This window comes from Pleurodeles waltl, chromosome 2_2, assembly GCF_031143425.1.
Source record: "Pleurodeles waltl isolate 20211129_DDA chromosome 2_2, aPleWal1.hap1.20221129, whole genome shotgun sequence".
Lineage (NCBI taxonomy): Eukaryota > Metazoa > Chordata > Amphibia > Caudata > Salamandridae > Pleurodeles > Pleurodeles waltl.
Window position 1 is genome coordinate 455,113,905 of NC_090439.1, and position 15,522 is coordinate 455,129,426.

Genomic DNA, 15,522 nt, shown 5'->3' on the forward strand with positions numbered 1-15,522 from the left:
TACCCCCCCTCCAACAGCAGCAGCTGCAAATCTTTTACTAAGAAACGATAATAAACTAGGTTTATTATGGTTTTTAGTAAAGGGACGGATCCACGGATGTGAACAGCAGTGAGGGGGGAGTGCCCAGCACTCCCCCGCAGAGCGCATGTGTGTTTGGCCGGCCGCCTCATGCCGGCCATACACACATGCACACACGGATCTCTCCAGCCCAGCAACACAGAAGAGAGCCTGCTCAGTCTGCCTGGGAGCGTCCCGGCTGGGCACTCCCAGCCAAACCAGACGCTGCTCTGAGCCTGCACCTGCCTGCAGCCAGCAGAGAAGAGGAGCAGGGCACGGCAGCAAGAAGGTAATTGTTTTTTTTTTTTTAATTAATTTTATTTCCCTATTCATCCCCCACGCGCCCCCATACCCGCGCAGCACCCGCCCCTTCTACATGCCACGAGCCACTAGTGGTTAACTGAGTATGGTATTTCAGAGAGAAGACCTTTCAGTAAACCAACTATGAAGCTACCAATAAATACATGTAAAATATAAAACACATAATACAAAATTTAATTTGGAAGATCATGAACCAAAGGCAAATAGCAGGTTCTCAAGCACACACTTATGCAAGTAGAGGGGGGGGGGGGGGGAAGGGTTGGGGAATAAAAGGAGCCAAATACTAGTTTTTAAAGTTTAATAACTTTTTGCTGTGGTTAGACCACAGCATAAGCAGAACAAGCATAAAATCTGTTTTAAACTAACGATATCACTTAGAGCAACATTTTTTCAGAAGTATTGCAAGAACAGACCTTGGGTCCAATAAGAAACCTATGCCATCACCAATGCTCAGTGAAATGAGCAGACCTAACAGTTGAAAACTTCCTTCTTCCAAAGTAACTTGAAAATAGAACCAGTGGCTGTGGTAAAGAAAACTGAAGCAAACAAGGCTGTCATGGGTTAACATTAATAAGGGCTGAGAAGTTATAGTACATTTGAACACTTTTTTTGTTTTAAATATAGCTTTTTGAAAACCATACGTTTTGAAAAGTGAACTAAATATTAACAGAAGTGCTGTACATAATTCAGAGTAACAAATATGCATTGGTAGAGTGGATGCACATATAAAAAAACGTGGTCCAGAAAGTCACAGACATGAAAGGAGGAAGCAAAGCCGTATTTTAAAAACCTGTTTTAAAGCTATGACAAATCACTGAAATAAAAGAAATCATAGTCAAAAGAAAGTCATTAATGAAAGCATGCCCTGGCTTGATATTATTCTAATGTCAGACATGCATTTACAATATTCTATGAAATGCTTCAAGTACAAAAGTCCTGTAAGAAAAAGACTGAGGTTATTTTAACTCATTTATCAGTGTTCCAAAAATTAAAATGTCGGTGCACACCTAGAAGAAACGCTCTCGTGTTAAAATATAACACGGAATACATGTTACAGTGCTTGCTGCCAGCAGTAAGCTGCCTTGAGCTCTCCTTAAGGAGTGGCTTCTTCATGCTCGATACGTGCTTTGTTTGGAAGGTGCCGAGTGGGTACAAACAATACTTATTTTACTGCAAAGGAGATCAGGGGCTTAAAAAAGACATCATGTTTGGTCCAGACAATCTAATGATCATAAAGTATGCTGATTTTACACAAGTTTGGTTTGTCTAATTATATATTCTGTGACTGCTATTTCATATTTAGTAGTTGCTTGAAAAGTAACTTAAGGGAGTGGCATCGTCACCACAAGTTGTAAAAAAAAAATGTTTTACTAGCGAAGAAAGACATAAATGCTGAAAAGAAAAATCTATAACCTAGTGTCGAGTTCGGATAATGTAATTTCCGGGTCCATGTGAAATTTACATAGAATTCATCCTGTCTGTGATAAATCGCGTCACTGGTACAGGACAATAATATGTGGTGATAAGTTGTTTATGAGCTTTATATTACACAATTGTCTCCTTTAATTTCATGTTTCAAAGCCAGAAATGACGGGTCTGAGGCCATTCTCCAGAATGAACGTGCCTTGGTGCAATACTAGGGGGGTGAGCAGAACAATACAGCAAGTTATCAAGTAATATAGAGCATCAAGCAACCATGTATTATAGCCTTTAGGTTCTTCTGGCATTTACAAACCATTCATCTTGTAATGTATCTGATGATAAGAAACCGTTGGTGTCATTACTGGATTATAATACCAGTTAAGTATTTTATTTATATAGTGAATAAAATTTATATGCTTTATATGAACTAAAGGTGACCAAAATAGTTTGACTCAATTAAGGAACCGAGTTTTGGGGGGTGCCTTGGTAAGAGAATATATGGCTTTTTTTGTTTACATAAAAACACATAAGCTTGTTAAATTGTGAGCATAGCTATGTATCCCATAGCCTCCAGCACTCTGCTTGGGAGTAGAGTATAAAACTGTATACTACTGGAAGAACCAAATGGAAAAGGCCCTGGGCATGCAGTATTGCTAGCATGTCTGACGTTGCACCCCTAAAAGTATTTATTTAAAAGAAAATATATATATATCTCACGTGGATAATATGAAAAGTTACTTCTATATATCCATTTATTTTATAAGTACTATTTTATATGTTTTTTTTTTTTTTTGTTTAGAGTCTATCTTCAGAAATATGTAAAATAAAACTTAATTTATAAAAAAAACTAGTTACCTATGTGCACTTCGGCAAAATACAACTTGTTTCCTGAGGTATTGAGTTTCCCTACTTACAGCACAGTGGCCGGCAGGCATGTTAACAGCTGGATTGACGAAAATAGTTGGCTGGGTGTTTTAGCTCAACCTGTAGGCTGTGCCCTTCCTTGTCGGGACAGACTTGTTAGGCGAGAGACAGATTTTCTTCAATATATGTGTGCCCAATTGATTAGCGGTGTCTCTTGTCTTGAACTTTCAGTGATATTCCCCATTGACCAAACAGGATGGTCATTTTCCTTCCCAATCAACTTCCCTACAGGTATCCAGTTTTTAAAAAGAGAACTCTTGCATCTTCCCAGAAAATGTTGTTGTCTTCTTGCCACTTGTGCCAATGCTGCCATATGTTCTTGTTTAAACTAATGACTGTATCCCCTCCCCCCCCCCCCCCCCCAACCACCCTACCGAAAATGAAGACAAGAAAATAGAACACAGCGGCAGAATAGTGAAGATATGATGGAAGAATCTCTACCGAGGTATGCGATATCCTTCAGAGTGAGGCTCCAATTGCTAAGATTTTCCCTTCAGTGAAATTCGGGAAAGCCCAAAACGTCTGAGATGATGTTTGAAACAATATTTAATCAAGTAACTACTGGAAGTGTACTTGAGTATCCCTCTTATGCCTTTGTCATCTCCAAATGTCTTTAAATGTAAAAATTGTTAACAATACGTTGTAAGAAACATGGTTTAGTTCTGAAATCTTATGGCCATCCTTTCATTTGCTCCACCGAAAATCCGGGTATATGTGTCCCGTGCAGTCATTGCACAATTCTTCACATCTGCTTCTGAAGCACTGTAACAAAAGCAGAAAAGCAACACACCTTGCTGTTTGAGGTGACAGAGGAAGTGTGTGTCGGCACAACCTCCAATGTTATTTTTGTTCTTGGAAGAAAAGAAAAAAAGTTCCCTTGACCTTAACCACAAAAACAAGTTGACCTTTATTTTACCAAAAAAGCAGCAAGAGCCCCCTTTCAGAAGCACTGTAGGAAAGAATGGGCTGTTCGACAAATTCATGGGAAATAAAATGTATTTAAAATAATAATAATACTGGTCCAACTTAGTACGGGCAAGAAGAGATAATGTGACAAGTCTCTGAGTGCAATGCTTAAAGCAGTCTTTTTTTGTATGTTTTTTGTAGGAGAAGGATGATTTTCACAGCAGAGATGCTAAGCACAGGCTGGTCAAAAACTAATTTGTTCAACCTTTTGTTTCCATATGATATATTGATAATTAATAGGAAAATAATATACATAGACATTTGTCATTTGTATGCATTCGTTTTGCAAACTGTCTTACAAAAAGGACAAAGCACATTAGGCATTTACAAATTCTATGCCAACTTGTTAGAACTGGCTACCATCTATACATTATGTTACAATATCAACAACATTGTTCTACCCACTGGGCAGGATATGTGCATAATAGATTCAAGTTATTTACAGGAGCTCACAAAACCTAGGAGGAGACAGACGTGCGGAAAAAGCACCAATTGTATGTGAGGCACAGCGTATGCGCCTGGAGCGTAGAGTGCAAGAGAGTTCCTTTTTCTGCTCAGACATGGAGACGAGGCATCGGAGTTGGACATGCTGTAGATATGAAAACTTCACAAGGAAAATCAAAAGAGCACATTCGTGTATCAGAAGGACACACAACAAGAAGGCATACATTAAAAAAAAGCAAGTGTGGGGGAGGGAGAGCATAAGAAGGCATGACAGCCTGTCACAAGCAGGTTCTAAAGAATTGCACAGTGTGTTGGAAAACACAATTAAACCACTGCAGGAGTGGGGAGGAGGGGAGAGGAGAAAAAAAAAATTAACATGTAACCCTGGTTGTTATCAGTTCAACTTTTCTCCAGAACGAACAAAGAAATACAGGTAGAAACAAAATAGGTTTAATTTATCGTCTTTTTCGATGTAATGTTGACGCTTTCATGCCCAGTATCTTTATGTAATAGGTTTCAGCTAAGTGAAGCTAGACTCAACAGTTGTCACTGAACGCACTGTTTTGTGGATTGCCACTGTAACTGCCTAGGAATAAACCTAATTCTTTTAAAGCACAACTACACCCTCAATGTTTCTTCAGATTGCTGTATTTGCCAATCCCTGACAGATCATACAGACAAAGCTAGACAATCCATCTGTACAAGGTACGTGATCAACTAGGTACTGTAAGGTATAGGTTCTGTGGTTAACACCAATGGATCCAATTTCTCTTCTGACAAAGGAGGAATAAAAGTATAGTCCCTGGCTCTCAGTGAAAACAAGTTTGTGCCATTATTTCAACTGGGAAATTTGGTGCCAGAGCTTAAGGGACCACTTACGTTCTTAAAACGAAGGAAGGCTGGCACTGCACTGGACAGATCTGTTGCACTTTTAGGGTCCACTGCGGGAGTTTGAGCAAACATTCCACCAGACTCAGCATTCTATCCATATATCGCCTACCTTAACTATTTATTTGCTTGTCATTACCACGGTGTACATTAGAAACCTGAATGAATTGCAAGACACACTACCTATGACCACAGCAACAGTCAGTTATGACATTTTCAGTGATTTATTCCCAAATACAGGCCTCCAATAAACACACACAACAGATTTCACCACTGGCCCAACCAGGCAAACAATGTCTCAGGTTCCGGATATCTCAGTACTCTATATAATAAAAGTAATGACTCAATGGTTATTGTCTATGACTCAGTCCTTCAATTTCAACATGGAAGAACACTTTGAATGGGTCACTGTATCTCAAAAGTGGCAGTCTTTTTTCAGATGAAAGGGAAGTGGGCATCCCAAATGTTTGCGGTTTTTGCATGTTTAACACGATGCAACTCATGTTCCACTGCTTTGAACTTTTGTGGTCAGACAAATTTCAGTGCAGTTACAATGCCATCTAACCACTTCTACTTGGGGATGCCCTGTGTTCATTGAAAGCAATCCTAGAAGAACCAAAAGATCATTTGCACCCATCTTTTGATAAACCGAAATAGCACAAGTAACCGTATGTAGGCTACACACTTGCAAGTTTATTCGAGAAAGCATATTTGGAGCCAATTTGTGATTCCCTCACCCCCCAATTTGGTCTTTGAAGATGTCTGCACTTAAGTTCCATCTTAAGATTGTAAAACATTTTTCTACCATGGCTGAAATAACATGTGTTCCAGCCACAAGGACACGTTTCGCACCTTCCACTTGGAAGCCATTAGGATTGGAAGATGCAAAGCATCCTACATGACTATATGTAGATCAATTATAGTAAACTGAAAAGCCAAAAATTATACTGGAGACTGTGGATAAATGCCCACAGCAATACGAAGAAAAGCTACATGGTACGCAGAGGAGGGGATGCTTTAAACTCAGAGTGGGGGCGCATCGTCCTCATTAAAAAATGTAATCATTAGTTCCAAGCGTCAGTCACGTAACACTAATGAAGAAAAAAAAAAAAACAATGAAACTTTTTTTTTTTACACTGCGCAAATAATGCAGGTATTGCTGTCTACTTTGCAACTCAGCAATATCTGAAAAACAGAAAAGAAAAAAAAAAAAAAAACAATCCCCACCTTCCAGCACCCTAAAATTAACTGTTAACCTACTGCAAATATCTGAGCAAACGGGAAATTTGCCTTGGATTAGTCAGATCATTCTGATGGAATAAGCTCTCAGTGAAAGACTTACCAAGATAACAGAGCTGAGAGCAGTTTAAAACCACAAACAGTTTTTGAATGTTAAAAATAATTGAGTTCTGTGGTTTACAATAACAAAAAAAGTGCTTTCAGTGAGGTTTCTGTAGATCAAGGGTCTCCAATGAGCACCTCGTGAGCTAGATGTAGGTTGCTAGTTCCCTGGAGCAGCTTGTTAAAGATGTTCAGCAGGCCACACAGAGGGTTTGGCACAATAAAGGAGATCAAACTGCTCATCTCCACACTGTTGGAGCCCGACCCAGCCAAATCAATAACAGGGCACCAAGCTAACACAAGTGAATGCTTGGCAGTGGGGGGTTTACAACATGGCCATCTGTCTCCACCAGTTCAAAGCTGTAGCCACTCTACTAGCTACACTGTGTGAATGAATGATTGGCCAGAAACGAAGCATGACAGCGAGAGCCAGAGTGGAGTGCAGAACTGCAGAGGGTAGTCACTGTCCATAACCTAACATGAGGTCACCACAATAGTTATCTTATTAGAAATGGTCTCTATAGTAACAATATCATCATGATGGCATTCATTGATCAGAAGTACCTCTCATCATAGAAAATGTTATAGACCACAGAAGATGAAGCAGTATCAGGAACGGGTTCGAAATTTCCCTACATGTCATTCTTCGGCTAGGTGGACCCCAATATCAAACTTTGACTTGAAAAATGCACATGCAGTAAAGCCAAAGGTCTGGAGTTGCAATCCTAATAACACACTTTATTTGCCAAAACATCCACCTCTAATGCCAGGCTGTTTCCCCAACAAAGAGAAATGAAAATCACTCTGATGGCCCAAAGAAAATGTAAAATAAATTTAACAGTGTGCCAGTAGACAATCACAATTCAGAAGAAGCTCCATTACTCCACCTCCTTGCAGCTATTTATGTAAAAGGGGCCTGAGCTCCAAAAATCTTGTTTTAGGTTTTCTAAGTAGTTTTAAATGTGGATATTTTCGAAATATGGGATCAGAATTATTGCGTACATTGCTACCTGCTCATTCAGAACCATGACCACAACTACTGGAATTCTGAAGATTAACACTGTTTCTACTTGGACACATTGTATGGGACATAGTAATGCAGGATTTAGCCCAGGACCTTGATGCATTTCTGAACGTTAAATTCACAACGAAAGGCCACCTTTATTTCAAGGCTACATTGGAATTTTCAGTGTGACATGACTTTAGCAACTTTGTTATAATGAAGCCTTGGGGAAAGCCCCAGGGTTTCAACCATGTAAGGGGGGAGGGGGGGGGGGGGGGGGGAGTTGAAACACGTGTCAGCTGTACAGCATTCTAGAACTAGCCATGTACAATTGGAACAAAAAGCCACTAAAACTAATAAAAATCATGCAACAAAAATCTATTAAAATTGGACTTTGCGCACAAATCTGGGTGTATCCATATCTTGACTTCATGACTCATTTATTCTGAGGCAAAAATGTCCAAACCTCAATCTGGAAATCAGCCCCAGTAATAAATGGGTATTGCACAACAGGGGGACAGTGCAGGACCTATTTAGCAAATTACTGGAATTCAGACAGTTAACACTGATTGCCTTAAACTGAAACAAATCTACATCTTTCCCACATTGCACTAATGCTGTGGTCTGCCTTTGGGCATTAACTCAAGGAGCATTACAGATCTAGTGGACAGTAATTTCCATAATTAAGTCATTTTCTAACAAAATCTAAATGCAGAAAGAAGTAACTACTATTTCTAGATAATAAAAAAAAAAGTTAGAAATAAAAATGAGATCTCCAATTTCATTTGATTAGTTGTAGGAATGGGCGATGAATTCCGCTTTGCTGGGGTTTGCACCGTGGAGTTTTTGGGAGTGTGGAGTCGGAAAAACTCTGCAGAGTTTACACTCCCTCATGACTCACCAACATTAAGTTGGTGAGCGCAAGCGAGGGAAAAAAAAAAAAAAAAATCACATGCTAGTCCACCTCCCAGCAAGCTTTCTCAGCGTGGGCGATTGCAGCAGGTTGCTACCGCTCACGGTGAGGAAGCTGCCGCTTGAGTAGAAAATGTACTCGAGTGCCAGAAAAAAGAAACGTCCTCTTTGCGGTGTTCACACTGATTTTACAGCACGGGACACACTCCAGCCACTAAAAATCGGCACAAGCACCGTGACTTACCACACTCTGACACTCGCAGAACTCCACGGAGCCTGGTGGAGTTTTTTTTTTTTAGCACTTCACAGAGTTCCGCATAGAAGAACTCCACCTAGGCCTAATTTATTGCAAGTATGGGATACAGCAATGACTTCTATCATCACGGCAAAAGTGTGTGGTAAGAAATCACATAATCGCCCAACTACAGAACCACGAGGCAGCTAAGAAAGAGGAGACTATTCAAACTAGAAACCTTCACAGATCCAATATTCACTGCAGGGAGCATTAGGTCTGCAAAACAAGCCTGTACACTTGTAGAGAGTAGAGTGCATGTCTACAGGCTATGTGAGTGGCACACAGTCACCAGTATGGACAAGAAAACTAACTGGTGCTGTAACATGGAAATGACCTAGCTAGCATGTATCACAGATAATGTGCATCATCAAGGTGCCTGCAAGGTACTCGCGCCACTGCACAAAGCCACAAAAATGACAAAATTTTATGCGCACACAGCACACCCACACTACTGTTCCGTTCAAAGCCCCCAGAGTTATATGCATGTCATACTTCTACTGTTTGTGACACAGTGAACTGTTTTCACCAGACTGCTGATAGCACAGCCTAAAGTGCTTCTAGAAAAAGGGAAATGGGTATAATTGTGCCATGATAATCGGGACAACATTACGTCAAAACTCGGCTTACTGCCTCCTAACTTATTTTTCAATAAATTGTGCTTTTTCTTGTGCTTTCGAAGTGCTGCAGTCTGCAGCTCTCCAGGAAAAAACACCTTGAACAGGCCCTTGTAGTAAATTACTGAAATAATACAACAACATGCTTCCTATATGAGCTGGCAGGGTCAGTGGGGCCATGTTTATGGTCAATATTCAACTTTACCTTCAGTGGCATGTTGGAGGCGCATTGATTGAGACAAGAGCACACCCATAGCAGCTAACATTAACCTACCACAGTTTTCTTCAATAAGGACTGCGAGAGCCCCTACTCTGCCACCACTAGCATGTGTTCTGCAGGAACCAGTTACCCTCCCCAACACCGCTGAAAGATTCCCCCATTGCCCATGATGCATTTGATGTACAGATGGTGGCAGTTCAGAAATCCTGAGGGAACTTTCAATAGTTTATCTTACCTGCTAGCAGTGACCCCAAATGGTACCACAGGCAGAACGGCAGACTGATATCAGTGTTTTTTTTTTTTTTTTTCCTCTCACCAGAGTCTTCACTATACCCATGTCTGGAATTTAGCAAGGCTACTTAAGTATTCCATGTAACTAGCACATACCTACTACTGACTGAAGAAAGCAGAATAAACTGTAGAGGGTAGGCAGGCATGTCAGACTCTGAAAAATCTGGACTTTTGAAAGAGATTATTGCATGTTAATGTTGGGCTTAGGTGGACATGAAAATTGTCTGGCTGTGCTAAAGATACATCCTCCTAAACCAACTCATGCCAAAGATGCGACACTACAGACAAAAGAAAGTGTCAGTGCTCCTTTATGGATGCATGCGTGTGTAGAAGGAAACGGTGGTACACATACAATAACGGAAGTGCTGCAAAGTATGCAAGGTACATGTCTTGGGTCTTCGATCAAAAAGCTTCCAAGATGCAAATTATTGCAGAGAAAGCATTTCTTGACTGGTAGACAACTGGTTACTTCTCCATCCCTGTGGGTGAGTAAAACTGTAATGGGGTAACAAGATCACATATTTACAATGCACTCTCCAGATCAGATGGTACTCCGCACATATACAGACAACATATCAATTTTGAGGAAAAAGGGGAGAAATAATAAGAAAAGAAAAAGATCCCTCATACATATCCTTAACATTAGGATAGTGCAACTTTTTTTTTTTTTTTTTTAGAAAAATACAACAGAAACGAACTCTCCACATTCATCTTGCTTCTCAGTCTTACACCTTGGCTCACACAAAATACATTTTGAATCATGTGAAGATGTTAATGCCCTGCTACCTCACTTTGACTCTGGAGAAAAGGCTATACTGGCCAAATCGTTCCCTATTTTACCTAGTAATTTCTGTCTTGTGTTCAGGGAATACAAAATAGACTCTCAGGGTGAGACCTGTGCAATTTCCATCCACAATTAAATAATCCAAATCGTTGTTTTAAATAAAGCAGAAACAAACATTTCCCCTCAACGCACTAACAGATGTCAGACTAAATGGAAGTTTGTATTGCCAAGATCCACTGTGCATGCATTCTTCTAAAAAAGGAATACAAACTAACCCCCCAAATAAGTTATGTGTGTTTAGTTTCACCAAGTTGTACCAGGTCAAAACAATGCCATTTTTTTTAGCAGGAGCGAAAGGGGCTAAATGGACACCACGCTCCTGTTTACTGCTGTTCTTTCTTCTTTGTGGTCTGAGTACATCTCATAGAGACTCAGACAGGTTTTCCTGGTTGGCTGTCCTTGCTCTTCACAGGGATTATTGTGCTCTCTGAATTGTTCTGCTGTATTTGGAGTCTGTTCCCCCTCTGGGAGAGAGGTGGTGTGCTGCTCTGATGCTGGTGGTGGAAAAAGGAGGAGCCAGGGTAATGGCCCATAACCTCATTGTATGTTGGTGGTGGTCCTTCCATCCGGCCATTGCTGCTTTGACTGGTTGCACTTATGCCTGAATTACTGCTTGGTGGGCACGGGCCCCCATTGTACATTGAAATGTCTATCAAGTCACTGTCAAATATGGTCCTATTGGGTGGTGCTCTGACAGACTCGCGATTTAGTTCCATCTGTTGCTCTGGGTCCCTCAGCTGCAGCATACATGGGCCTTGGTACGGTGGTGGTTCCTCACCATCGGACAGGGAGATGGTGGGCGGGAGGTCAATCTCATGCTGCACATAGGGGTAGGTTGGCTGAAAGCGACTGAAACGATCTCGCTGCATGAATGAAGGAGCAGTAAATCGATCCCGGGACCTTGGAGCATACATGTTCTGGCAAAAGACAAAAAAAAAAAAGTCATCACTTTCAATAAAAGGAAAATCAAATGTTTGTCGAAAAAGTGGTTTGGGGGGGGGAGGTTGGCAAGGTGGAACTTAGCAATCAAACTCAGTTTGTACATCAATGATGTACTGAAAGTGGAGAGTGCTCTTAGATAGAAGACCTTTGTACTCCAAACAAGTTTAGAACTGTGAAGGCAGCACCAAAGTGTTCAGTACATTCACCACTCTACTACACCCATCCCCCCCCCCCCCCCCCAACACCAGAAAATGGACTTATCTGTACATCCAATACATACCTTGTATACAAAAAAGAAAAGTGCAAGGACACAGCGACAGGGTCTGGAAAGTAATTTTTTTTTTTCTAACTACACTTTGTTAAAAGCAGCTTCCCACTGTTGTTTCAAAGTGACCTGCACCTACTTAAGTAAACTTCAGTAGCAGTCCCATGTACGCACACATTATGAAACCTTTGCGGTGATGTTAGGTTCAAAACTCATTCCCCACGTGCATTGTAAATCCTACATTTTTTTTGCATGGAAGTGCCTCATCTCCAGAAAGCAGGATATAGAGGAAAAATGGATGAGACTGTTGGTCGGGACACCAGGCGCGTTTATTGCAGATACCTGTACTGCCTCGACTAATAAGATTATGCTAACAGAGCGGCTGCCCTCTTTAGCGTCCGGTCTTCACTGTTGCAGGGACTAATTATTGATCCACAGAATTTAGGTGACTAACTCCTACTTGCTTGTGGCGGACTATAAAACAGAGGGGAAGCTGAAAACTGAGGTACAGTTATGCAAGTGTGGTGCAGTTGGATAATGTACCTGTAATAATTGTTCTGTACAAGTTTTTCCTTTCCAGATTTGTAACATTAGAATCATTCCCACCCATTATGCTGGGCACATTTTCAATTTGTTTTTTTTACTTTACGATCCTTGCACTTTAACTTTGTGATACTTGTGCCATCTTTTTAGGGTGGAAGTGCATTCGTGAGCATAGAAATGCTTTAAATTCTTGCTTTTAGCGTATGCACTTTGTCAGAGAACTGAACCTTATTTTAAAGCAATACTGCATTATTTTAGCCACTTCTTTAACACATTTGCAGATAAGTCATTTGTCTTATATCTATGCAATTCACCCAAGACTGGAGAGACAACCACTGTTGAATCTTGAAAGTGGGATACACAGGACTTTTGTCTTGATGCTTCTAGCTTGGCAGCATTTTAAGGAGTTCAATTGAAATTGTAGATTCAGAACAAAAACGCACACAATTACAGTAAGTAAACTAATCAATGTACACACTAATTCCTTTCCCTCACACAAAAAAAGATAGACAGGTGTGTTGGGAGGAACCTCAGTCAATCCATCAATTTGTCATGGAAAGATTAGTTTATCTTTAGGAAAAACTGTCAACTTACTCCGGTCTTATTGGGATTTCTTTTTTCATAACCATTCTATTCGAAGAAGCATTTTTTTTTCAGGGTTTTTGTGCACCTCTGTTTCAACATGGGTGTTTTAAACTTGCTTTTAGGTTTGTGACAATTCTTCGCTTTGGACTGCAACTTCAACCGGTTTGAATCCAATGTGACAAGTTATTGAGCATGTGGCACACAGCCATGATACAGATTGTTTATCGCCACTTTACTTTTGTGAAAATAGCCAGTTACACCCCTCCCTCTCACCCCCACCCCGGGATTTCCGGTCAGCAATTTCTTTGGTCCAAGTTTATTCAGGTTACTATATAGTTTCATAGACTTTACACTATGCAAGATACTGATTACAAGAGCAGAATGTGGAAAATAAAGAATACAACTAAGTTTCTGGTTTTCAATTGGCAATTTGAGATCATATCCATTATGGAATTGGAAATATAACACAAAATCAATATTGTACCTCTGAAGCACTTGGTCGTGACACAGAGCTATCCGAAGGCCAAGAGCACCCCTCCTGAAAAGCATATAAAGTAAAAATGGGTTAAATAAACTAAAAGTTGCCCTCTGCGAAGTACAATTATTTAAAGGTGTTAAAAGCAGAAATTCAGGAACTCTATTTTTCTACAATGCAACTTTACTAGTTGACAACTGATGTTATTAATATTTTCAAATGTCTGCTTTTTATTACTATATGAACACGAAAAAGTTACTTACATTTGGTAACTCTTTCTGGTGGTTATTCCATCTACCTGTCGATTCATCACCTTCCGATTATGTACCAGAGTAGATCTGAATATTTTATATAGATCTTCCATGCCGGTAGTGTGATTCTATCTGCAGGTTACTCAAATTTTGAGTAGACTGTCGAGCAGTACATCACTTGGTGGAGGGACTTGAAAGGAATGGTCCGAAAAAGAAAGTCCTGAAGGACAGTTGGGGGCAAAATTGCTGTTCTGTTACACCTATCTAAGTGGTAATGCTTAGTAAAAGCGTGAAGGGATGCCCATGTTGCCGCTCTGCAGATGTCAGCTAAAGGTCTCCCCCTGCCAAGGTAGAAACAGAAGACTGGACTCCTATGTAATTGGCCCTTATGCCCTCAGGTGGTTATTTTCATAGTAAAATGTAATGCACAAGATGCTCCATCTTGATAGAGCCTTCTTTTTTCCCCAGAGTTGCCTTTCCTGTTGTCTGCACACCTTACAGAGAGCTGATATTCATTTTGGAGATTTACAGTTCTCTTAACCAGCCTGTGCAAGATGGTAAACAGCTGTAGTTTGCAGAAGCAATTTGTCAGTGCAAAAAAAGGTAGTCAAAAGGTGGACATACATTCGGTGCTTGTTACTCACTGACATACCCTGCCAGAAAAGTGAATGGGACTCAAATGTAGCTTAGGTCCTACTGTGGCATAAACAAATAGTAGAGGGGAGGGGGAGAAAAGGACAGACCTATTTGTCAAGCCCTTATGGAAACGTAAAACGATGGGTGACTTGAGCAGGGATGGTTGGTTCTGAAGGCAGAGGAAAGCAGACATGGTTGCTGGCATCCCTCGACAGTCCACACAGAGCAGTTGTGCTGTGCTCGAGAAAGCCCACATTTTAGATTAGCTAATAAATGGACATCAAGCACACAGACAAACCTATTCCACCTTCTGGAGTACACCGTCTTAGTGGAATGATGGCGATCTACCTACTCAGTCTCCAAGAATAAAAGGTACAGGCTCCCGAGATTGGGGTGCAGCACCTGCACCTTTAACTTGGAGAGAAGATCAGCTATAAAAAGGGAGAAGGGGGCATAGGGAATGGTACAGAAGGTCTGAACAATAACCTATTGGCCAATCCGTCCATGCGACGATAAACTGGGCCTACTCTTGGCAAATCCTCCTCAAAAACCTGATGAATCAAGAGTATTTGAGTAAACCCTTAAAGAAGAGACAAATTCCACTTCAACTGAAACATGTCCCAAGGCTCCTCAAACCATCTACTGGAAGGCACAGAACTCTGGGCAATGCATGCTGCTGTGAGCAAGAAACAATTCCACCTGAGGGATTCCCCACAGGCCTAAGACGCTCTGAACTATCTCCAAGTGGATATGGCACTCATGATCAGCAAGAGGGCACTGACTGAGGCTGTCAGCTATGGTGTTCAGAGAGCCAGATCCTGTGCTAGTAAACTCAGGTCCAGAGTCGGGTAATTCCCAACAGAAGTTGCAAATCTATTCCCCCCTTTGTTGATAAGTCATATCACAGTTGTACTGCCTGTCAAGATAAGGACTGACGGACTGCAAAGGGAAGTAAAAGCTTCAGCATCAAACAGTTCCCCCTAATTTCTAGAATCCAGATATGTAGAACCTGCTCTTCTGGGGGACAAGAAGCATCCGATCTTCAGTTTTGCCAGGTGAGTACCCCAGCATAGGATGGGGGATGTCAGTCCCTGTTGGGGCCACAGCTGGTTGAGGGATAGAAAGACATCCCTGCCACCAGGCTCTCCTTCACACTCCATCAGGCTAGATCCACCCCAGTGTCCCAGAAGATCATGGTGTCAGACAAGTCTCCCAGGTGCCAGAACCACTGCCTGGGGTGGCACTATTGGAGGGCCTCGTGGGCTATTGTGCAGGTGTAACCA

The 15,522-nt window shown here is 41.1% G+C and overlaps 1 protein-coding gene across 5 annotated transcripts in view; it reads right to left on the bottom strand.

The window, feature by feature from the left end:
- Nucleotides 1-662: 662 nt before the first annotated feature.
- Nucleotides 663-15,522, bottom strand: part of LDLRAD4 (low density lipoprotein receptor class A domain containing 4) — a 241,344-nt gene continuing 226,484 nt past the window's right edge. For all 5 annotated transcript variants that reach the window (XM_069219922.1, XM_069219926.1, XM_069219924.1 and 2 more), the window contains 2 exons: nt 13,362-13,415; nt 663-11,459 (listed from right to left, as the gene is read on the bottom strand). In XM_069219922.1, coding sequence (XP_069076023.1) covers nt 10,914-11,459; nt 13,362-13,415 — 600 coding nt within the window. In that variant the 3' untranslated portion in view covers nt 663-10,913. The remainder of the gene's footprint in view (nt 11,460-13,361; nt 13,416-15,522) is intronic.